Raw genomic sequence first — 25,419 nt, forward strand, 5'->3', positions numbered from 1 at the left:
TACAAAAATTGGTCAAACAACAACGATCTCAAATCTCAATCACCATCGTCTACAGATCAAGAATAGAGAAGGCAGAGGAAGAACTGAATTGATAATAAGAATCAAAAATGGCGTCCTCATTAGGAACCCATTTCACCTCATTCATGTTCCTGTTTCCTCTCGGCGTTCGTCGTCTTCTATCATCTTCTTCTATCTATCTCAACAACAACAACCCATCCCTCTTTCGATCCAAAATATGGTATTTTTCCTCGTATCCCACCGTTTGGTCTTGGAAAAACGTTGACTTTTTTATATTCATTATTGCTCTTCCCATAGCTTCTTTCGCCCATTTCTTCTTGTTTCTTGCATTTTCAGGTCACCCCACTTATAAATTCTCCTTCTTGCAGCAATCTTTAGTACTTTTCCTCTTCTGGCTACTCCTTATTTTAATCGGCATCAAACACTTTTTTGATCCCATTTCAATGCCTGATCATTTCATTTTTGTTTTCGCTGGTGTTGCGTTTCTTGTCGAGTATCTCATGAATGGGAAAGGCCTTTTTGGTCTTGCTCAATTTCACTATTCCTTTTTAGGTGGGTTGGCTCTTGTTTGTGCTGCATCTTGTTTCTTTCTTTCTATCACACCGTGTGCGTTTTTTGCTGATTTTTTGTTGTCTGCTGGGCTTGTTTTAAAGGGTACTTGGGTGTTGCAAGTTGGATTGTCACTGTATACGGACGCGTTTGCGTTTAAAGGGTGTGGTCAAGTTGTGATTACTCCTGCACAAGGAAATACTGATGTTAAATGCGATCTCGAAGAAGATAAATTGAGGGGTATGGCATTAATGAATTTGTTATTTGTCGGACATTCGATTTTGGTACTGATAATCTGCTTTGTATTATTGGGATTAGTGGGTCGTTTTAATAAGGCGAGTTCAAGTGATCCTGCACAACTAGAGTCTAACCGCATGCTAATGCGACCTCTTCCTGCGCTTGACATGGAATGACCTACTGTGTTTGTACTATAATAATGTGATTTTGGTTTTATCTTCCTTGAAAAAATTTAGTGAGACACAATTGTTAAGCCATTGCTTTAATGCTTATTTTATTCCTTGTAGCAAATGTCATTTAGATGATTGATTTTATACAGTAAAGGTTTAGTAAAGTTCATCCAAATCTCATTTCATATGTTAGTGTAAACATGTTATGTTTGGCAGTTAATACCTTGTGTTGTTGTGATTATAATCTGCAAGGATATCGAAGGGGGAAATATTTAATCCTTGATTCAATTTCAAATGGAGGCAGTATAATCTATGATGAGCAGATTATACAGGTCCATGATCTTTTAAACCGGTACTGATTGGGAAAAATGGTAAGATTATTAGCAGATGATATTGAACTTAAGGAGGGTCCTTGTTCTTTTAAATACAAGAATTACGAATAAATATCCGTTTTGAAGACGTACCTAAAGGGGATAAGGCTAATGAATGGAGTCACTAGTATCAGGTGAAGGTTGACCAAAGTTCAATTCTGATGTTGTGGAGTTGATGTGTACTTTCGCGATATCGAAACAGCAATGTGGTATTCCCCTGGAGTCCGATTTACATGTTTTTATAGATTTTTAGGATCTTCATGTTTCCGTCATTTGGTATAGATGTCGAGCCGGTGCACACACATTGGACAGCTATCCATGTAAAAACTGATGACTTTTAACTTATAATCCTAGTGATCCCTGAAGTGAAACAGTTGACTTGTTGTAGGTGTTAAAGATGGAATCAATTTCTTTGGGGCGTTAAAATTAGTATATGTTTTGGAATATTGTTGTTATCTTTGATATAAAAATGATAATCCCACAATTGTGGATCTGGAGAGGTGAGACGACGTTAACTATGGTTGGGATACGCGAAGTCACGACACGTCCTAAGTGCCGCAGTGAGGCGTGAAAAGTCTCAAAGATAGTGTTTAATATTTCGCCGGCGTTACGATTGGGCCTCTTATTTCGGCGATTGTTATATAGGTACCATTAAGTAGGTTGTGTACTTGTGTTGGTTTTTGTTTGTTTGGTACATGTTGTAGTTGGTCGTTATCACTCGTTTTGGTTCTGTTCTCGGTTGAGCTTGGATGTTTTCTTTTCTACGATTTTTTAGGGCTTCATCTATTGGATTATGTATTCCGATGAGCAACGTTATAATGTTGTAGTCTTTTTCGCAGAAATTTAAAAATAACAAAATAAGCTCCTCTAAACACTCCGTGAATGAACGTTCATAGTTAGGGGTGTGCATGGTCCGGGTAGAACCGAAAAAAACCGAGAACCGAGGAGGAACCGAACCAAAACCGAAATACCCGAAGTTATTTGGTCTGGTCCTTGGTCCACAGTTTTCCATTTTTTCGGGTTTCGGTCCGGTCCGGGCCAAACCCGAAAAAACCATGGTTTTGGACCGAACCGGATGATGTATATATATGTGATATATTCTTTGGTGATTTGAAGAATAATATTCGTGTTCGGCATCATACAAACCATATTACATTCATTATCTACATTTACAAACAAAAAAGATAACTATGAAAAGTATTTTATAAACAATTGTGGACGTTTGCTATATACTAAAGTTGCTATATAATAAACTTATCGATGAATGCATAAACAAGTTGGTCTTTGTAGATAATATAACATCGTATTCTTGCCGAATTTTGTGACGCCCCGTACTAAATCATCATGTACGGACCATCAACAACAGGATCATTACAAGGTTAAGTACTATATGCGTTTTCAAAAAGAGTTTGCATTCATTAACTAAAGTGATGTCTAAACCAACATCGAAAGTTTTACAATTCAAAAGCATGATTCGCTAAGTAGAAGCAAATCATAAGTGTACGTGACCCCAAATGGTCGTTACAATAATAGTTCAAAAGTACTAATAGTTTGAATGCAAAGATAAAGTAGTTTATGCCGGACATCTCTAAGCAGCAGGGTGTCTATGGCAAAACAAGTATGACAGCGGAAGCAACTTCAAGCACCTGAGAAATACATGCTTAAAAACGTCAAAACAAAGGTTGGTGAGCTATAGTTTAAGTATAACAGTAATGTAAGTAGGCCACGAGATTTCAGTGCTACAACGAGCGTTTCAAAAGTATGTAAAAGTATATGCTTAACCGTGGGCACCCGGTAACTAACTTAACGTTTACGTACCCCCTGAAAGTGCACTTGGCAAGTGCGTATAACCTCGAAGTATTAAACACTCGTTAAATGCTAGCGCGACTAGCCCGAGTGGGGATGTCAAACCCTATGGATCCATATCTAAGATTCGCGTTCACGGTTCAAAAACCAATGATTAAACGTTACCGAGCTAAAGGGAATGTTTCTGCCGTTATATAACCCACACATATATAAAGTTTAAGTAGTCATGCCTGGTATGTAAAACATAAAATCCGCATGTATTCTCAGTTTCCGAAATAAGTTAAAGTAAAAAGGGAATGCTATAACTCACAATGATATGTAGTAGCGGTAAAGTAGTAGTCGGGAAAGGTGTGCAAGTAAACGGTCCGAAGTCCTCAACCTAAGTCAAGGTGTGCAAGTAAAGGTGTGCAAGTAAACGGTCCGAAGTCCTCAACCTTAATATAATACTAGCTTAAGAAATGGGCTTACAAGTCCATATAAATTGTAGGGTGGGCTTACTAGTCCAAGTCTATTAATTAAAGGCGCAAGTTTAAATAAAGATGCAATTAAATAGATAAAGCCCAAGTAATTAACCACTAACCTTGGTTAATTAAAATGATTAATAATAAATAATCATGAATGTAAATAATATCCCAAAAATATTATTCGTGAAGTTTTGTGTGTCACAAAGACGTTCCGGGCATTTAAAAGTCAAGTACGGGCAATCATGGCAACATGTAAATGTAATTACATACATTCGTTTAATCACATGTATTAATAATAATTATTATTAATAAATAAGCGTTGAAATTTTCAGGGTCGTTACAAATTTGCTTACTATTTGAAAGTTAGATTAGTGTTTTCTTACCGTAAACATGATAACATCATGCATTTCTATCATCTAAAGTTATGGTTACTACTTTAATAATGAATTTTGATTAATTTGATTAAGTTTTTTTATGTTAAACGTATTATAGATTGATAGTTATGTGATGTACATTTCTAAATTTTGGAATGAAAGAATATATATTAGTTTTTCCAAAAAATATGAATGGGCCGGGTATTTACCCGGACCATTTGGACCGAAGCAAGAATCGGACCGAACCGAACCATGTAGAAATGGTCCGGTCCTCGGTTCTTATTTTCATAAAAATTTGGGTTTCGGTCCGGTCCGGGTATCGTCTGGTTCGGTCCGGGTATGGACCATGCACAGCCCTATTCATAGTTAATGCATTTTATAGTTGATGCATTTTTTAGCTAAGGAAACAAAAAGAGGGGGTAAAAATGTAAAAGAAAAAGAACGAGATCGAAGCAAAAATCTGAGAAAGGGAAAGAAAAAGTGGAAATTAAATCGGGACCGTTAAAAGAGAATAGCATCTACCAATACACTTTTGTTAACTCGCTTCTTCTTGTGCCTCTCATCGTCGTTGACCTATCCTCACCCCCATCATCGCCCCCGCCACACACATACAATCCCCTTCTCTCTCTTTCTACGAATTCTGGAGAGAAAAAACCACAGAGTTCCAAACCCTAACTATCGGACACCCTATACATATATATTTATTCTTATTGATTCAATTAGAATAGAAAGAATTAGTATATATTAATAATAGCTCGATAGATTATAAATCAATGGATTCAGATCAGGGAAAGCTATTTATCGGAGGAATTTCATGGGAGACGTCAGAAGAGAAGCTCAAAGAGTATTTCGGTAACTATGGAGACATTCTTCAGACCGTCATTATGAGAGATAAGATCACCGGCAAGCCACGTGGTTTTGGTTTTGTCGTTTTCTCAGATCCCTCTGTACTCGACGCTGTTCTTCAAGATAAACACACCATTGATGGCCGAACGGTACCCTACTTCTCTCTCTAACCCTAATTCTTCAATTACTGCATCAATTTAGATGAAATTCTAGTAAAATAAAATGATGTTCATGTTGCTTTTGACTGTTTCTTGCAGGTTGAGGCTAAGAGAGCCCTATCAAGAGAGGAACAACAGGTATCGAAAGCTGGAAACCCGAACGCCGGTGGTAGAACATCGGCCGGTGGCGGCGGTGGGGATACGAGGACAAAGAAAATTTTTGTTGGGGGCTTACCACCTACTCTGAGTGAAGAAGGATTTCGTCAGTATTTTGAAGCTTACGGACAGGTAACTGATGTAGTAGTAATGTATGATCAGCAGACTAATAGGCCTCGTGGATTCGGATTTATTTCGTTCGATTCTGAAGATGCGGTTGATAGGGTTTTACACAAGACATTTCATGATTTGAATGGTAAGCAAGTAGAAGTTAAGCGCGCTCTTCCCAAAGATGCCAATCTTGGTGGCGGACGTTCCATGGGCGGCGGTGGAGGCTATCAAGGTTACGGTGGATCATCTGGTGGTTATGAGAGTAGAATGGATTCAAACAGGTACATGCAATCTCAAAATGCACCTTATGGTAATCCTGGATATGGCTATGGTCCTGGAAATAATGGAATGGGTTACAACGGTTATGGTGGCTATGGTGGTACGAACCCCGGGTATGGTGGTCCAACTAGTGCACCTTATGGAAATCCAAATGTACCGAGTGCAGGTTATGGTGCTGGCCCGACTGGTGCTGCACGAAACGCATGGAATGGTCAGCAGTCGTCTGGATATGGTGGTGCTGGAGCTTATGGAAATGCTCCGTGGGGTGGTTCTGCTGGCGGCGTTGGTGGTGATCCGCAAGCAACAGGACCTACCGGTCAATCTCCTAGCGGAGCTGCTGGGTATGGGAATCAAGGTTACGGTTATGGTGATGGGTCTTATGGTAATCCTTCTGGGTATGGTGCTGTTGGGGGCCGTATTGGGAGTGGTCCAAATAGCAATTCTGGTACTGGTGTTGGTCCTGGCGGAGATATGCAGTCTGGTGGCGGCAGTTATGGTGGTTATGGTGATGCCAATGGTTATGGTAACTCAGGCTGGAGGGCTGATCCATCACAAGCTTCTGGGAACTATGGTGCTGCGCAAGCTGGGTATGGTGGTTATGGAGGTGGTCCAGCTCGGCAGGGTTGAAAAAAGAGATTTTGATCTTATGAAACAATCATTCTGTTGTGGGTTAGGCCTCATGGGTATCGTGATTGCGATTGGAATGGTTGGCTTGCTTGATTCTTAGTAGTTTGCCATATCTTTTTTACTGGATTTAAAATAAGTCGTATTTTTGAGGAGTAGAGTTGTTCAATCATTTGCTTCTAAGTTGGGTTTCTGTTTGGTTTGCTTATTATTATTATTATTATTATTATAGTGTGTACTAGATTTTGTTACGGAGTTACTTTTATAATGGTGCTCTAAGATAATCATTAATCATCATTTATTATTTTAACATATATTAACTGCTGTGCTGATATATGCTGTGATGTGGTAATTTTTCTGCAACTTTTTACAGGTGAAGCTATTATACATACAAACTTGTATAAGGCGTTTTGTAGTTGTTTATCAATTTGTGACAGGAGTAAGATGTAAATAAGTTGCTTGTAGGAGTAAGTGAAAGTGTAAAGTTACCTATGGGATACTGTAGTTGTAGCGGATAGTGGTAACGTTAGTGGTAGTTGAAGTTTGACAATGGCATAATCATTTTGTCTCCTGTGCCCTTGTGTTGTACAGGAGGAGAAAGATGCTCAACTTTAAAGTGAAGTGTGACCAAGCCGAGCTTAAATCCAAGGATATGATTGTGTTGAAATTGGAGCTTGAAAGTGTGTAATGATGTTGAAGCTCCTTACATGGATGCGTTCTTCATTCGGATGGAGTTTTCATTTCTGGATATAGCTCATGGCGGTATGTCAATATAAGAATGGTTAAGAAGTTAATATTTTAATCTTATTTATTTACTTATACTACTTAGGGTTAATGATAACTTAGAGGGGTATCTTAATCTCAACAATCTCTTTAGTTATTATAGATAGTAGATGGAAATTGGTACTTTATCCAGGTTCTTTGGGAGAGTGAGTTAAATGTTAAAGGGTTGCAATAGGTTGTCTTATTGTTCAGCCATTGATAAAAATTTAAGAATGTTCCATTGATGGGGCAATGAAACCAATTAAAATATCAAAAGAATGCATGTCTTTTTGTTATCTGTTTTTATAAATAAATAACAATTGGATTGGATAAAACAGAAGACGAATAAAGTCAATTGGTACAACACAAATGAATTACTAGTTAAACTGGCCTTAAAAGATTACACTTAATTTAAAGAATAAGCTGAGATCATGCCATTGTACGGATCCTTCAGCGCATCAATATTTCCAGGCCTTGAGAATTCAACCTTAAAGAAAACATGACAATGGATTATTATTATTAGGTTGACAACATCAAATATGTATTGCCTATAGTCAGTGTTTGTAGTCGCTACCTGATAGACCCCGAGCGTGTGTGTTTTAAAACCAGCAGCACAGTAATCAAAATAGTACTCCCACGTACGAATGAACTTTTGATTGAAGCCTAAAGCAAGAATTTTGCTGCAACACACACTTGATCAGTAAGTGCAAACTGAGTCATATATCAAAACAATACCTTACAATATAGATACTAAGCCTTATTTACCTTTGCTTTTCCATGAAGTTTGTTCTCCAATATCTGAGTGTCTGATAATAATGTATCCCTATGTTCTCCACTTGCTCAACACTTACAATTTTAAGCATGTTAACGAGTTTTAAGATGACCAAAATTATTAAAGTAACAAATTAAGACTTACCAGAGTCGGGATGAGGCAGCCATGGCCGTTGTGACTCTGCTAAGTGAAGGTAAACACCCTCCCGGAAATATGTATTCTTTTATAAAATCTGAGCTCCGTCTGTACTCATCGTACCTCCCATCTGGGATGGATATGAACTAAAACATTTATAATGTCAGCACTTATTTCTTCTTGTTATTATTATTGAAATTAATAATTTTAATATTCCAAGTCAAAAACATACCTGTAAGACAAAAAGACCGTTATCTGCTAGTAGTGATTCACAACACTGGAAAAACTCCTCCATGTATTCATGACCAACAGCTTCCAGCATTTCACTGCAAATTAACAGACGCATTCATCTCCGTTATACGGATTTCATTTTTGAGATGGGACATAATTAGGCTTAACTTACCAGGATATAATTCTATCATATTTGTACGTGTCTGGCAATTGTCTATAGTCGCACAACAAAAATCTGATTCGGTCCTGTAGACCAGCTTCCTTTACTTTGTTTTCTGCGTATCGAAGTTGCTCTTCAGAAAGAGTGATGCCTGTGTATTTACATCCGGTTCGTTTCACTAGTTCAATAGCTAAAGTTCCCCAGCCACATCCAATTTCAAGAACCTTGTGGTCCTTATCAACTCTTGCCTGTTAATGGTATCAGGTATACAAACAAATATAAAACGTATATTTTGCGAGACTTACGAAAAATCAAAGTCCCAAAAAGTATGCAGACACTCACTTTTTCGATTAATGAAGAGATTTTTCTCATCTGTGCTGTTTTCAAGTCTTCGTCTTCACTCTATTGAAAGTCGTTATGTACATAAAGAGTTATTATATCGAACCAACAAGAAGGAAAATAATATTTGAAATACTAACCTTGAATATTGCACATGAATATGTCATGGTCTCGTCCAAGAAAAGGCCAAAAAGCTCGTTACTCTAAGAAGCACACAAATAAAAGTTACTTTGATAAGTCGACGTATAACACATTGTATGCTTAATATAAGTTGTTGCAACATAGAAATTTTATTTTATACCAGATCATAGTGGCGAGATATGTTCCTGCGTGCTTGAGTAACAGAATTTTGCCTTGTAATATGTTGATAAAAATACTTGGCAGATGCGACTCCTGCTGTTAAAAGCATCGGGGTCCACCAGCCTCTAATAAAGACAAATAGAATAAGTGAACAACGATATATGATGTCTCTACAAAAATTGAGTTTCACATGAAACTACCTTTTATTGGAGCTACAGGCAGTACTATTTAAATCTCTGTTAAGAATGAAAATCTGCAAAACGGGACTTTTTCAGCGAGGAAACAAACCAAGGAAATAGCTAAATATCAACTCATAACCATTTAAATTACCATAAACATATTTAGAAGGCCTTCTTTTTTATCAACAAAGGAGAAGTCCCCATTTATGTACGCATCTGCAAGACCTAAATCAGCTTCTGTAGCAATCTGCACGAAGCAATTTCACCTTATTAGCAGATGAATGAATTAGTAGCTATATTTGAGTAACAATTTGGGTTGACTCTATGTTTCTAACCTTCCAATAAAACTGGGGATTGTGAATTTTCAAATAAACTTTCAAAGGGCTCTTCTTTTTAGTTCCCTCAAAGGTAAACATTGTACCTCCTTCTTCCAATAAACTGTATAAATAAGGATATCTGTAAGTGTGTTGTTGTTGTTGTTGTTGTTGTGTAAGTGTGTGTGTGCAAGTGTGTGTGTGTGTGTGTGTCATCAAGTGTTGGAATGAAACTCACATTAAGCTACCCATAGCGATAAAATCTTGAAGGAACCTAGACACCAAAACCCGAGCACCAGTTTCCCTCAAAGAGGGCACCATATGTTTAGGGTCATTGAGTATTTCGCAACTCGTTTTAAGCATGCTGTTTGCAGCAACCATACCAGCCTGAAAATTGGTAAAACGGTGAGATTGTAATAAATCAACCAATAGAATATTAATCTAGTATTAAGAAAATTTGATATACCTTTAGTCCATCCTCATGAAATCCGTAACCTATATATAATAATATAAATTACAACCATTAATAATTCTAAAATGTTGATGAATAATTGATATAAATTGGTTAGAACATTATGAACAATTGACTTATGAAATGTGGTACAGTTTCCAAATGGGTTAAAATAACTACCTTGGTATGCACCACAGAACCAGATTCCTCTCTTGCCTTGAATTTGATGAAGCTCAAGGGAAGCTTTGGTTGCAGCAACGGATGGAACTGGATGCCCTGTTGTCCATTTCAGCATCATATTCTCTGGCGTGCGAGGTGGATTTAGGGTAACCAGATAAGGTAGCCCATTAGCATCAATGTTCTGTATATTATTATCAGTTGTTAAAAACATCAAAACACTTTGTGGAAACAAAACTAAAGTCGCCTTTACATATGAACATGTGCACTAAAAAAAGAAGCATATTGAGCAAACGCACATGGTTTTCTTAGTTCATGTTGGTTGTATCCGACCCTTTTTCCTGGTCACCCAAGATATGCTACTAATGAGGTTTGAACCTCAGACCTTTTGTGAGGAATTCAGGGCCAACCAATAGGGCTTTCCGAGATGACGTATTGAGCCAGTTACAAATTTGCCCACGTTTGACATGTGATTAGGGTTTTTTTTTTTTTTTAAATAACTAATTAAATCAAATTATCAAAAGTTTTCATACCATGCAAGAGCTCTGCATTAGCATATAAGAGTTAAGGGTAAGTTACAAACCTGAAGCACATTTAACCAGTATGTTAAGCAAGCTTTGTTGTCCACAGTTCCAAGAAAATTCCAAGCACTCCATGCTGATGGGTTCTGGGGCATTAAACTCTTGTCGCGATGTAAAAAAATGTCGCTAGAAAAAAAATAAAATATTAATTATCATAAAACTAAATAGAAGTCTTAGTCTGAATTTGAAATCCAAAGCTTAGAAGCATCACAATCAAAACTCTAGTAAAGAGAACTAGTATTTTTCGTGATAAGAAAGTGCAGCGTATGCAATGGTGATGTTCATTGAAGACATATTAAGGATAAAAAGGTAAGAGGATGTAAGGATAATGATTATATACCTGTAGACGTAATTAAAAGCGCCAAGTATTCTTGTTTCTTCGTGTGTTGCTTGTTCTCCTAACAGTCTGAGAGTATCTGGTGCATGAGCTGCTATTATGCATCCAGTATACCTTTCTTTAGATCCGTCTTCACACGTTAGTAAACATCCTGTTCATACTCCATAACATCATGATTTTAAATACATGAATAATAATAATTATTAATAATATAATTAAAAGAAAAATTTCTAACCATCATCAAGTTTAGAGACACTTTGAACAGCGCAGCCCGTTCTTATTTGGCAGCCTCTTTTCTCTAATTCTTCTTTCATCTTCGGTTCATTCCAACTTATAAGTAAGGCTCTTATTTTTATAGAATTGGATTAAATGTGACCATGAAAATAATGAAAAATTATACCTTTTTAACGTAAGCCTGTGAGCGACATCTTACAGTAAACCACTGAGGGCGGCCAAAAAGCTGATAGAAGATTTAAAACAAACAAATAATTTCAAATGTGAGTGATACAATTGTGAAAGTTTGGGTATGAGTAAGTAGTATATATACCTGAAGCAGATGATGATTGCGACAAAACGATAGAATAGAAAAGGCAGAGAAGCTCATAACTCCTTCTGCAGGGCAGGACCAGATGGAGCAGCATATTGGAACCTGTTAATACACATTAGTCACATTGATTAAATTAAATTAAAATTAGATTAGAACATTTCTAATCAGGAATAATTAATTAATTATTCATATAAAACAGATGAAAAACCTAAAATGCTGAAAGTCTTCTTACAAGGTAAGCCTTCTGAAACAATTCAGAATATTTATGTGACTTAATAAAGTCTCCCAATGTTTGGTTGCAACCAATGTCTTCATTCTGTTCAACCTTTTCAAGGTACCTACATAGATATACGGATTACAGTTAGTTTATTCACAAGTAGTTGCAAATAAAATATTTTTTTTATTGGTATAAATAATGTAGCTAGGTACCTCAAAACGTCATCTTTAAATTTGGTAATTTCTCGAATCATCTGCCAGAAGTAAGGATTAATGAGATTCTTCTTTTGGGCAAACAAACCTGATAAAGCGTTTCGACTGCCCCATTCACAGCCTCTGCCTTCATCTAAGCTGACCGAGAAGGACATATCAGATATCTCAATATCGACTCCAAGTGTCTCAAATAATTCCATCATGTTTGGATATGTCACCTGCGCGCACACGTATTACATTCATATAACACACATTCATATAACACCTCCACAGTAAAACTACTTACTATCCTAGTGTATCATTTACAGCTTACATCAGTTTAGGTGACGGGACTTGGAGCATATTGTGGTGCATACAAATTCTGATATCATCATATATATATCAACTACAAATTCTGATATTAGAGAAGATCACGAGTTAATTAAATTATCTTAATGTGTCAATGTGTGTCAGGTAGTTAGTACACATGTATAAAACTCATAAAATATGCATGTCTAAAATTATTAATGACATTTAATTGTCATTAATGGACTTTAAGTTTCAAAAGATTAGTGATAAACATAAAAGTACTATAAATTGTAAAACGTAAGACATAAATGTACCATGTCAAATGTCATATTAGAGGTATTAGAGATAACTTAGGGACCAAGTATCTTGATGAACTTGGAGAGCAAGTTTATGAGTAAATATTGTATAGATATAGTTACCATATATTGTTGTATTTATCTTATTCTTCAAGTTATGTATGTATTATAAATATGAATGAAATCTATCCCACAATGTGTGGAGAATTATTTTCTAATATGGTATCAGCCTAATCGATCCTCACGATCAATTAAAAATCCTACTATTCTTCTTCCTCTCTAAAAATCGTCTCTCTAATTTTTATTTTTATTTTCCTCACGGCTACCGCAAAAAGATGTTGCCGACAGCCTAGAATACAATATTCTTTCTATTTTATCTAGTTCTGAGTTATTCCTATATGCTATACTCCTTCACGTACCTTGCCAAGTTTTAGTCCACGCATCCGCAAGATTCTATTATCATTATTATATATCTACCATAATTTTCAAGTGTAAATTCTCCACCCGATCATTGAGTAATTATAATCATGATCGTAAACTTAATACCTTTGTCGAGCAAGTTTTTATCCAGAGATTGAGTCAGGCCCCTATGTGTGTGCCGCCATATCTACAGCGAGTCCGAGTCAGACCCCCATATATGTGCCGCCGTCGCTACATTGAGACCGAGTCAGGCTATCTCTTGCCGCCGTCTTTTACACCGCCGACACATCTAACTTCTTTTTATCTCTTCTTCTTTTTCTTGAATCTCAACTTTCTTCAATTTCTTTTGTAAAAAAAACAAAAAAAAAAAAAAAAAAACCCTTCTATATTCTATATATATTTTTTTTTGTCATGCTCGTTTTGTCCACCACAGTGTCGTTAGGATAACCTTGGAAGAAGCACCGTCTGAAGTGCTCGGTTTGCACATCACTCGTGAAGTTAGGACAACCTTAGAAGAAGCATTTTCAAGAGCTTGTACTGTTCGCTGTTCAAGTCTTTCCGCACCAAGCTCGAGTTGGTTTCACACCTCTTCGCTTGAGAGGGGTGGGGGGGGGGTGGGGGAGGGTATTAGAGGTATTAGAGATAACTTATGGACCAAGTATCTTGATGAACTTGGAGACAAGTTTATGAGTAAATATTGTATAGATATAGTTACCATATATTGTTGTATTTATCTTATTCTTCAAGTTATGTATGTATTATAAATATGAATGAAATCTATCCCACAATGTGTGGAGAATTATTTTCTAATATGTCATCACGTTCAATTTGACACATCAAACTATCAGACTACTACAAATGCTATTGGTCAACTTAAATTGAAGCATAGAGGCGGATCTAAGACCACAGATACCCGTACTTCTTCTACCCACTCTTTGATGGCAACACAAACGTCTTATAAGCGCTTGTAATGGGGTGTTTGTGGGTGATTTTGGGCAAGACTTCTGTCAATCACAAACACAAGAGGGGAGGGGGAAAGAAAGTGAGGTGGCAAGTGCACATTTTTTTTAGAACGACAATTTTGGCATCAAATCATCTCATTTGCCACCTACACATCCGTTAGGAAGAAACTCTCCGCATCCATCGTGCAAAGCGTACCCGGAATGCTTTAGGTTAGCTGCTTTAGGTGGCAAGTGCCCATTGGTTGGCGTTATTACTTTTTCAACTTTTTTATTTTATTTACCTTTCAAATAACAATCAAATTTTTAACACATCATTCATTATCTTTCTACAACCCTCTCAACAACCTTCCCCATTACAACTCATCCATTCCCTCATCATTTTCATGTAAGCACCATAACTCAAAAAACCCCTAATCCACTCCACATCAGCTCCACCATTATCCATGGTATAAGGTTATACTCAATTGTCAACTTAGATTGAATCATAGGGCGGATCTAAAGTTGCACTTGATTGCCTCTTAATGAATTTATTTCACGTTTTTTTTAAAATCAAAATTAATTATTTCACTTGTTTATTTCCACCTTTTAATGATAAGCGATGTTGGATAAAATAAAGGGTTAAAGGTACAAATATGTCACATACTTTCACTTTTGTTCCATTGTAGGCTATATACTCTAAATACTCTTACTGTATGGTATCAACTTTCAAAAAGTGTGTTCATGTAAACGACTAAACTTTTTTAACCTGGAACAGAAACAAGTGATGACGTGTCATCCTACTTGGCGTTAAGTTGTCATTCCACGTAGGAACAAAAGAGAAACTATATAGCTTACATTAGAACAAAAGAGAAACTATATAGCCTACATTGAAAAAAAAGAGAATGTATAAAGCCTATTTATAGCTTTCACCCTTAATTATATTCATTCCATGTCATCTTTAAATGAAAAGAAAAAATCTCACATAATTAATTTACCGGTACAACCGGTGCAAGTAACGTTTTGTTGACATGAGTATACTTTTTGAAAGTTTATAACCTATAGTGAGAGTATTTGAGGTATATAGCCTACAATAAGACAAAAGTAAAAGTATATGAATTATTTGTAGCTTTAAGCCTAAAATAAAAATATGCGTTAAGATATTCAAAGTTGATATAAATCTTTTAACCGTTAAGCATCTTCAATTTCTTTGAAAATCCTCCTTACATTATATACATAACATTTAGTAATCAAACAAGTGAACCATTCGTCTCAATTCAGTAGGCCACAGACAAAAACGATACACAGTTTTAAAAATGTTACTATCAAACTGGACTCTTCATTTAATTATCAATTTCACTCTTAATTTTTATCTAATTTGTTTTACATGCATGTAAGATTATAAAATAACTTTATCTCTTTATTGTTATCAGTTATAAAAGTTGACTAATAATATTTTATGTAAAATAATAATCGTGTCCCTTCTCATTAATTATCCAAAAGTATTTATACAAGAGCTTAACTTGCTAACCAAGACTTCCTTTATATTAGAAAGGAATCCTAATCTATTTAAATTAAGGAATCCTATACAATTTATAATAAAAGTGATTAATTTGATGGCTAAGATAATTAGATACGCTATTAGTTCCCCACAGTCTTAGCGAGCGGTGTACAAATGCATAGACTGGAACGAAAATCACCAAACAATAGAAGTCCTTTAATAAAAATGTCTGCAATTTGGAAGGGAGTACGCACATGTAAGACATAAACTTGACCACGAGCGACATTTTCACGTACAAAGTGTATACCTAATTCAATACATTCAATGTGTTGATGTTGGACCGGATTTCCTGACATATTAATAGCACTAACATTATCACAGAAAAAGTGTTGCGTTTGACACTGGTCGTTGAAGCTCGAGAAGAAGGTTGCGAACCCAACAACATTCAGCAACCACATTAGCCACTCCTCTATATTCTGCTTCGGAACTAGACCTAGAGAGGGTAGGTTGTCGTTTTGACGACCACGAGATAATATTATCACCCAGATATACACAATAACCGGAAGTAGAACGTCGAATGTTCAGGCATCTTGCTTAATCTGCATTTGTATACGCCACGAGAGAATGAGATGGTGTGCATGCAATATGTAAGCCAAGTTGAAGAGTGCCTTGAAGATAACGAATGATGTGTTTCATGGCATCCATGTGAATCTCTTAAAGAGCATGCATGTGAAGACATATTTGTTGAACTGCATACGAAATATCGGGTCTAATAAACGTGAAATACTGAAGTACACCTACAAGGATGCAGGAATACGTTGGGTTATTATACGGTTTGCTAGTAGTAGCACTCACTTTACCATCAGTGTCAATTGGTGTGGATACAAGATTATAAAAGGGCATTCCAGCACGTTCTATAATATTTTCAGCGTAGGCTTGTTGAGTAAGGAAGATCCCATCTTTATTTCGAGTTACCGAAATTCCAAGAAAAGAATGTAGTGGCCCTAGATACTTCATTGCAAACTCGTTTGCCAATAGAGACATTAGTTTAAATCAAAGTCTCAGAGTAGAAGTAGTTAAAACAATATCATTAACGTAGAGTAGAAGATATGTAACCTTTGATCCATGATGGTAAATAATAATATAAATAACGAGTGATCGCACTGATTGTCGTAAAACCCACTAGTAGAGACAAAATCCGCAAAGCATTTGTACCAAGCACGGGGCTCTTGCTTTAAACTATATAGTGACTTTGTTAATAAACATACATGATTCGATTTTCGTGGATCATGGAATCCCATGGGCCAGTGCATGTACGGTCTCAGAAAGGTTACCAGGATGGAAGACAATTTTAACATCTAGTTGATGTATATACCACGATTTTGAGATAGTAAGACTCAGAACTGTGCGTATGGTAGCAGGTTTTACTACACCAAAGGGTATCACATTGGTGACGTAATATACTTAGATTTGGTGACGCTTATTAAAAGATTCAAGAAAACAACTTATGAGAAACGAGAAACGGGACTAGTCTAAAAGGTTGGGATTGCGATCTTAAAAAACTGGTGCAAGATCTTTTGGCGGAAACAAAATTTGAACATAATTGTACACATGTATTATCTTGCACAAAATGATACAAAAGATAATGGTTTCACTATTTCATCACTTCAAAGAATATATAATTTTCGACATGAGTAACCCACTTCAAGGTAATTTAAGGACTAGAGGTAAGGGTAGATATCGTGATACAATTAATAGAGAAAAACATATAAGAATGTGCAAGACCAATGAGATGATCTAGTCGAGCAAATTTAGTCTCTTCCTTTGAGCTTTCACATTTTGCATTAGATATTATCTGGTTTTATGAATTATACAAATTATAGTATTTTATTTATGTATTCTTTTAAGTTTTAGGATTTTAATAATGTAATTGCATAATTTTTTAGAATTTTAATTGCTAGTATTTATAATTATGTAATGCTTTATTTATTTAATTACTATGTCTTTTAAAAATATAATGACAACGACAATGACAACGAAACCCAATACCACAAGAATGGTGTATGGGGAGGTGAGATGTAGACAATCCTTCCTCTATCCGAGAATAGAAAAACAAGTCATTTCTCCACACAGGGTAGAGAAAGTCATCCCTCTCTCTATTCGACGGATAAAGAGATTGTTTCCGAGAGGACCTCCGGCCATAAAGTAGAAATATATTTTTTTAAAAAAAATAGTAAAATAAAATTAAAAATATGAAGGAAAATAATAATAATAATAATAATAATAATAATAATAATAAAATAAAAGAAAAAAGAAAATAAAAATAATAACCACCTAACAAATGATGTTCAAGTTATACAATGTTTTTTTTTCTATGCAAGAGTGCTTTAAATTACAATAAGGAGGGACGGAGGGTGGATTAAACTCTAAACACATGAAATCTTAACAACTGAAGACCAAATCAGGCCCAACTAAGACTCCAATTGGCTATTTCATCTGAAAATACCAAGCAAACTAACGTTACTTCATTTTTTGATTCACATTACACTTCAATAATGCAGTTCTTTGAGGAAAAATATGGCACGTGTACTTATGTTGGTGAAATCATGTTTGTGATTATAGTGGTGGTTGTGGGATTGGTTCTATTCACGCTATTAATCGGAAATATGTATGTAATTTTCATATTTTCATATACTTTACGAATTTTTTCGATTTGGATAATTAATCAAACGGTAATGTACCATACCATTTTGGATAATTAATCAAATGGTAATGTACCATACCATTTTGGATAATTAGTCAATGGTAATATACCATACCATTTACCAATTTATTCGATTTGGATAATTATTCGATTTTGTGTATCAAATGTAATACACAAAATGCGGTATCGTTAATTTTACTATAGAGTTCTAACTTAAAAATAACGATACTTTTTTAATTAACATTTAATAAAATAATCCTTTAAATAGTTCAAAAAAAATAAGTTATCTTTTGTAGATAAAAAAATTGAGGTAAAAAACTTTTTAATAGTATTTGTCCTTATTTAAATTATAGCTAAATTAGTTAGAAAACATCAGGATGATACTTCAGTTGAAATTTCAGCTCTTTCAAAAACAATTTCATCCCTTCAGTGGTATCTTATTGGTCTTGAAAATTTTAAATAGTTTTGTCAGTTTGTTTATGATAATTTAGAAAAGATTCTTATATCTAAAATGAAATGTCACCTAATATATTTATTGTTATTTGATTGGTCCAGAAATGGATGTATGTGTACAGAGGGACCATGCCTAGTTGCCAACCGGATGCTTGTTTCTTAACCGTTACTTGTGAGGAGAAGGTCATTGTGGGGAGGTGATCCGTACACCACTTTATTTTTGCCATACACCACCAAAACAATTATTTGGACATTTTTACCCTTCCTTTTATTCACCACCAACTCCCCTTAACTTCTCAAAGGAAGGGTAGAAATGTCTAAATAATTATTTTAGTGGTGTATGGCAAAAACAAGGTGGTGTACGGATCAACTCCCGTCATTTTGGCCTTGTGGGTAAGGTTAATGATGATGTGATAAGGTTACTGAGAAAAAGAGTTGCTGTGAGAAAGTTTGTAACTATGTCAATGAAGATTGAAAGTTGGTTGAAAATTAATCCTTTCGTTTACTAGTTATTGTTTACTACTTTTTGAGTTTTATTTTTTTAATTAATTGTTTACAAAAAAAAAAAAAAAAAAAAAAAAAAATTAATTGTTTGCTATCATGAATAAACAAAAATAATAATGTAAGTTTTTATTACATTTTTATGTATTTAAATAAAAAAGTAAATAAAAAGTAGAGGTAAAAATTAGAAATTTAACAAAAAAGACATGGGCAAATAATTTGTTCATGATTTTTATAGGAGACAATATATATGAAACTAAGAAATAATGAAAATAAAAAAGAAAAGATAGATAATACAAAATATGCACAAGCCCACTTTTACTTTCATTTTATTCGTTAATAGTTGCCACACTCTCATTTATTCACCCTACCACACCCCAAAGGTGTGTTGTATGTATCCCACATGGGATTTAACTGGCGTCTAATAGCCCCATAACATATGGTCTTATGTCACAGATATCGTGGCGTTTATCCTCTCATCCACTCTACGTTGACACCACAAACGTCTGTAGTGGGCGTTTGTGACCAAAACCATTCGATGCTATGGTATTCCTCAAATGCCAAAGTGAGAAGCTGTTGTTAGTGATGTAGTGGGATCTAATTTGTTGGAGGAATTTAATTGATGTGTAATTGAAAATTACTATGCCTGAATATATATATAAAATATAAACTTAGAAAAACTCACACCTGCAACTATGTAAACGAGGGTGATAATAAATGAAGATAAAATATTTTTATTTTAAACTTAATACTTTTAAAGTAAGTTACCAACGAACGTTTGCTTCAACGGTATCAAGCCACAGTGTGGAAAGGCCCGCGATTAGTTGCCAAGCAACCCGAGTTCAATTCCTGGGGGCGGAACCAATTTCCTGCGATTAGTTGCCAAGCAACCCGGCCAGGTCCTGCGATTAGTTGCCAAGTAATCCGGGTAGGAGTTTCCTTCTAGCGTGTATGAGTCCAAATGATGAGGGTTGTTGAAATAAATGATCCGCTGATGTAAATTCGTCGTTTAAAAAAAAATAAAAATAAAAATAAAAAAATAAAAAACTCTTAGAGTAAGTTAATAACCTTAGAGTATGTTTTGGTCTACAAAATATCACACATGTTCTTAATATTTAAGTTTAGCTCCCTTAAGTTTTTGTATGAATTTATTTATACTAAAGTATAATTTATCTTGTTATATTTCTTTTTATTTTATTTGAAATTGATTTATCTAATGCAGTTTTAAATTGAACAAATATATAAGAATAAAATGTTATCGATGAAATGTCACGTGAACATTCATTAACAACGACCTTCTCCACTACAACTCTCTTTCCTTTATCATTGTCATGTCAGGATTATAATAATAAGAAAAGGCCCTTATCCAATATGTGTCATCGTCACTACTAGTCTTAGAATAGTGGTGATATTTACATATGGTTTTAATTAATTTATTATTGTTATAGTCATCCATTAAGTACTTAATTACGTTGTTCATACGAGTTAACATATTGGTAACTAATTTTTTGAATGTAAGAATGTAAATATAGTCGCTCAATTATGTAACATATAAGCTAACCAACAAACCACTATTCAATGCATGTTTGTATATATCATAGTACTCTTCAATTATATGTAGCATATATAATAAGCTAACGAACAAAACACTATTACAATACTTATATCATTAATTAACATTATATGGATATACTGAATTGAATTTCCAACATTCTACGTATCTAAAATCTAACTAGAACATACACAAATATATATACACACACAAATATATATATATATATATATGATCAAGAGGGAAGTAATCAATCGGGAGGAAGCAATTTTTTTTTTTCTTTTTGTTTTTTGAAAAAACTTTGTTCACGAACATTATAGATGGAAGAAAATATGAACATTTAATAAAGACACTTTGTGATAAATGTTATTATTTTGACGGGAAAAAGCTCGAAGAATTAATATATAACAATTATCGTGTTTTTCGAGCGTATGTTGAGGTTTTAGATATTAGGGTTTAGATATTAGGGTTTAGAAATTTAGGGTTTAGATTTAGGATTTAGATTGAGTTTTTAACACGAACGGTTTAGAGTTTAGGGTTTAGGGTTTAAGGTTTGGTGTTTTGAGTTTATGGAATAAACTCAAAACACCAAACCCTAAACCCTAAACTCTAAATTGGGCTAAATTTTACTTCACAAAACATGAAGAAAAAAACGTTCACATTCTTCACGAACAATATTATTTTGAATGTTATTTTTGTCGATCGTTTTTCCGCCAAAATAATAACATTTATCATGATGTCTTTTTTAAATGTTTATATTTTCGTGTGATCTTGATGCATGAAAAAAATTCCAAAAAAACTAATTTTTTTTTCTTTGCTTCCTCCGCTTTCCCCCGATTGGTATATATATATATATATATATATATATATATATATATATATATATATATATATATATATATATATATATATATATATATATATATATATATATATATATATATATATATATATATATATATATATTCAATGATATAATATAACTACTATTGATTGATAATAATAACATAAGAAACGAATAAAACTATTAGTTATATAAAAACGTGGAATAAAGTAACATTTTACTTTTTTTAGATTCTTGATTGGAAAAAGGTACATTATTTTTGGACAAGACGAGCTTCTTGTGGGATCACTTAATTGAAAAAACCATTTGTGTGGAGCAAATGAGATGTTGGTTTTGCATTCGAAAACTAGACACGTCCCACTTTTAATGATAAACCCTTAATTAAACCCTAAAAATTAAACAATTAGTAACCACATCATGCTAACCGGTTGCAATCCGACTCTCAATTCGGATGTCAAGAAATGCATTTGGCAAGCGGTTTGTTGGTGTGTACTTTATTGGATTTGGAAGTATAGAAATCAAAGGGTTTTCAACAACAGGTGCGGTTCTATTCCAAACATCTTCAACGAGATTCAAGTAATTTCCTTTGATTGGATTTCGAGACGAAGCAAGAATTTTAATTTAGATTGGTTAAGATGGATCTCTAATCCAAAAGAGTGTGGTTAGTTTTGTTGCGCTCTCCGCAACTTGTCGTGATCTTCTTTCTCTTTAGTAATATATTTTTAGTCGGGCATTTTCACAATTTCTTATTGTACGGGTTTCCCCCCCTTAGTGGGCTTGTGTTAATCTAATCTTGCTTTTCGAAAAAATTTTTTTCACAATTTCTTGCTGTATCATGTTTGAGAAACTCTATGCTTGTAACTTATGTTATTTTAATGGAAGTTTTGCTTTTTTAAAAAAAAAAAGTAACCACATCATGCATTTCTAACATCATTAATAATCTGATCATATAGTTATCAATGCCAATTTAATTTATGTTTCCGTAAAAAAAAAATAATAATAATAATAATAATAATAAAAAAAAATCAAATGTTGGAAGCATGTATCACTTGTGTGCTCGATGTACATAGTTGGCATGCGCATACGCAAGTTATGGAGAAGAAACTTTAGACCATTTGTAGTGGAGCGTGATAGGCTTAAAATCTGCACCATCACGCCCCTATCGCGCCACTATCACGCCACTATGGGGCATGATGAGATGAAAAAATGGTGGGCGTGATGAGAACATCACATGACAGAAAAATGGCGTGAAGGGGGTAATGACCAATCAGAATTTGGATAAATGCATTTACATTTTAATTAAATCAATAAAAATAATAAAATAACTCCATCACACAACCATCACCCCATATCACTACAAACTCCATCATGCCATCACCTTTACCAAATCATCACTATACCCCACAAAAACACTCCATCACGCCCCATCACTCCGTCACCACTACAAATGGTCTTAGACTTAGCTAATTCCTAGAAGTTCCTTCTTTTAGTTAAGTTTATGTCATCTTTATACTACCGGTTTCAAAATTCTGTTTAAAAATAATTATTACTTACAAACAATAACCAATAATTATCATTATATTCTTCATTTTTATTACGTTATTTCTTCAAAGTAAATTGAGTTAAACTTAAATTAAATTACCTTAAAAATAGCATACTCAATTTTTAACGAACATAACTTAAATCAAAAAAGAACTTAGTAAGACAATATATTTTAACAAGGAGAGTAATTAGTGATTAATTATTTCTTATATTAAGGTCAAAACTATAACTGTACCTCACACGTTGTTAGATATACTCAATTATTACTACACATAATTATAAAACTCCCGACACTGCTAGACTAAAGGTAATCCGGTAATCGGTAATTAATTAGTGTTAAAACTATAATGAAGAGGAGATACATACGCGATTGAAGACCATGAAACCGAGATCGACATCAACAGAGTCCATAGTGACAGTTTTGGCATGTCCACCAAGGTAGTCTTCCTTCTCATATAACACAACATCAACCCCTGCTTTTGTGAGTACATACGCTGCCACCAACCCGCTAATGCCCGCACCAACTACCGCCACTCGCATCATCGTGTCCTATCCTTTCCTGCACCCATACATTACATAATTAGTATACTAATTAACCCAAGCAGGCAGCTAGCTGAAAATTTGAGGCATATATATTGCTTCAATTTACATACCTTAATATATAAGCTGTAACAGTTCAAATGAAACAGAACACCTTGCAATGAAAAGAGTTAATGATGTAAGAGAACAAGTAGAGAATTAGTAGAGATTTGTTTACTACCAAGCGATTGATAGTAAACAACTCATGTGATTGGATAACTAGCAGATGCACCTCTATCTATCTACTAAATATATATACTACGTACTCCACTAAAGTACATGTATATATTCGCTGTATAAATATTTAATTAATATTGTAAATTTGAAAATATAATAACGACGTATACCAAAATGCTAAGAGAAAGAGAGTATCAATAATACCGTCCCGTGACAAAATAGTCACTTGATTATATGTACAACCACTTGCCATCGCTAGACAAAACTAGCTATTACTGAATCAAATACACCCTAAATATTTTAGTGCAATACTATTAAGCATATTTTAGCTACCAGTTAAGATAAGCGGTAGCCGGATGGTTTGAGTGCAAAAGGTGGGAGAATGTTTGTTTACTCTCCGATTACGAAACTATGCAGATCCGGATTCAGGATCCGATTGCGAGGGTGTCTTAGCAATCAATCTTTTAGGTCTCGACTCAATCAATCTTTGAGGTCTCGACTCAGTAAGGAACTCGAGTGAGTTTTGTACTGAGTCAAGTAGAGAGATAGTACTAAGAGTAAGAAAATAATAGTGTCAACACTATGTGTAGAATGAGCAGTGCATAGTACTATTTATAGATAAATACTAGGGTTTGTATTATCATGGGGTCTGAGTGCCTGACCTTGTTGATGTGTCATTATTAGATGGGCTGACCAATCATTGAGGATTGGACATGATCCTTTTAGGATTGACACGTTGGGATTACGTGACAAATCTGTGATGTATGCGCATTGCCTAGTGCCGGGCTAATTACGGATTGCTTGCAACCCGATTGCGTCTTCCATACACCGTTGACTGGTTACCACCCCCTTGATGATTTTGATCTCTTGGTAAAAACATGGTTGAGAACGGTATCCGTATGATACATACATCATATTCCGTGTTTAATAGGATTTTTTCTGATGAGTTAAGTATTTTAGATATAGATATGATACACGTATGATTAAGACTCGCAGTTCAGTAGTAGTACCTGCAAAGGTGATGGCGCCGAACTTAAATCATTATCATAGCTTTCGTAGGCCTCCGATAGTGATCTTTTAAAGGGACATGCATTTAATGTTTCTGATGTTGATGAGACACTAACAGATTTCAGAATCTCAAGTAGAATATGGTTTTCTCCCATCTTTGTTTTATGCTCTCCATACAAAAAGAGAACTTTTTGACCTTGTTAGATTATTTTATTTTCTTGATTAAAAGGTAGATGTAAACATGCACCCTCTTGGAACATTTAGCTATGTAATCTCTTGTAATTTTCTCTAGCATCTTGCTAGTTATTAATAAAAAAATTGCAGCTACACAAAAATTTATGCATAAATTAGCTTTCTCATTGGCGAGCAGTTGATTTTCCCGTATTGCAGTGCTTTGCTTATAAAGTAAACTGGCATGGGTGATTTCTTCCGTTCAGCGACAAACACCAAGCTGATCGTTTCTTTAGACACCATAATGTTTAGAATTAATGTTTCGCCAGCGACCGATGATGTATAGGGGTAGGATAAATGGAGAAGTAACCAATTGGGGGGAAGCGGGGGGAAGTGGGTGAAGTAATTTTTTTTTTTTTTGTATTTTTAAAGTTTGGTTTTTTTCAAAAATTTTTTCAGGCATCAAGATCTCACGAAAATATGAACATTTAAAAAAGACACTTCGTGATGAATGTTATTATTTAGGCGGAAAAACGATCGACAAAAATTACATTCAAGATAATATTGA

The 25,419-nt window shown here is 34.6% G+C and overlaps 3 protein-coding genes across 4 annotated transcripts; 2 read left to right on the forward strand and 1 right to left on the reverse strand.

Moving 5' to 3' along the window:
• Nucleotides 1–461: 461 nt before the first annotated feature.
• Nucleotides 462–980, forward strand: LOC139897528 (uncharacterized). Its single transcript, XM_071880229.1, has one exon. The coding sequence runs from the start codon at nucleotides 462–464 to the stop codon at nucleotides 978–980; it is 519 nt and encodes a 172-aa protein (XP_071736330.1).
• A 3,565-nt stretch (nucleotides 981–4,545) lies between these two features.
• LOC139886550 (heterogeneous nuclear ribonucleoprotein 1-like) lies at nucleotides 4,546–7,074 on the forward strand. Of its 2 annotated transcripts, XR_011772512.1 has the most exons (3): nucleotides 4,546–4,984; nucleotides 5,093–6,245; nucleotides 6,755–7,074. XR_011772512.1 is itself a non-coding variant. In XM_071870392.1 (2 exons), exons 1-2 carry the CDS (start codon nucleotides 4,763–4,765, stop codon nucleotides 6,164–6,166), a joined length of 1,296 nt encoding a protein of 431 aa, XP_071726493.1. In that variant the 5' UTR covers nucleotides 4,546–4,762; the 3' UTR covers nucleotides 6,167–6,375. The 2 variants fall into 2 exon arrangements, 1 of the variants encoding a protein (XP_071726493.1); XM_071870392.1 differs by lacking the exon at nucleotides 6,755–7,074 and having other exon boundaries at nucleotides 5,093–6,375.
• A 102-nt stretch (nucleotides 7,075–7,176) lies between these two features.
• On the reverse strand, nucleotides 7,177–23,709 carry LOC139886549 (uncharacterized). The gene is made up of 24 exons (XM_071870391.1): nucleotides 23,570–23,709; nucleotides 23,283–23,475; nucleotides 11,874–12,095; nucleotides 11,681–11,782; nucleotides 11,449–11,550; nucleotides 11,302–11,361; nucleotides 11,137–11,215; nucleotides 10,905–11,052; nucleotides 10,567–10,690; nucleotides 9,987–10,167; nucleotides 9,822–9,850; nucleotides 9,594–9,742; nucleotides 9,377–9,479; nucleotides 9,193–9,288; nucleotides 9,063–9,115; nucleotides 8,864–8,987; nucleotides 8,703–8,765; nucleotides 8,566–8,625; nucleotides 8,236–8,471; nucleotides 8,065–8,158; nucleotides 7,842–7,978; nucleotides 7,691–7,771; nucleotides 7,500–7,605; nucleotides 7,177–7,412 (listed from the first exon to the last, which is right to left on the reverse strand). The coding sequence occupies exons 2-24, from the start codon at nucleotides 23,457–23,459 to the stop codon at nucleotides 7,332–7,334; spliced, it is 2,607 nt and encodes an 868-aa protein (XP_071726492.1). The 5' UTR covers nucleotides 23,460–23,475; nucleotides 23,570–23,709; the 3' UTR covers nucleotides 7,177–7,331.
• Nucleotides 23,710–25,419: the final 1,710 nt, after the last annotated feature.

The sequence above is a fragment of the Rutidosis leptorrhynchoides genome, chromosome 1 (assembly GCF_046630445.1).
Source record: "Rutidosis leptorrhynchoides isolate AG116_Rl617_1_P2 chromosome 1, CSIRO_AGI_Rlap_v1, whole genome shotgun sequence".
NCBI classification, from domain to species: domain Eukaryota; kingdom Viridiplantae; phylum Streptophyta; class Magnoliopsida; order Asterales; family Asteraceae; genus Rutidosis; species Rutidosis leptorrhynchoides.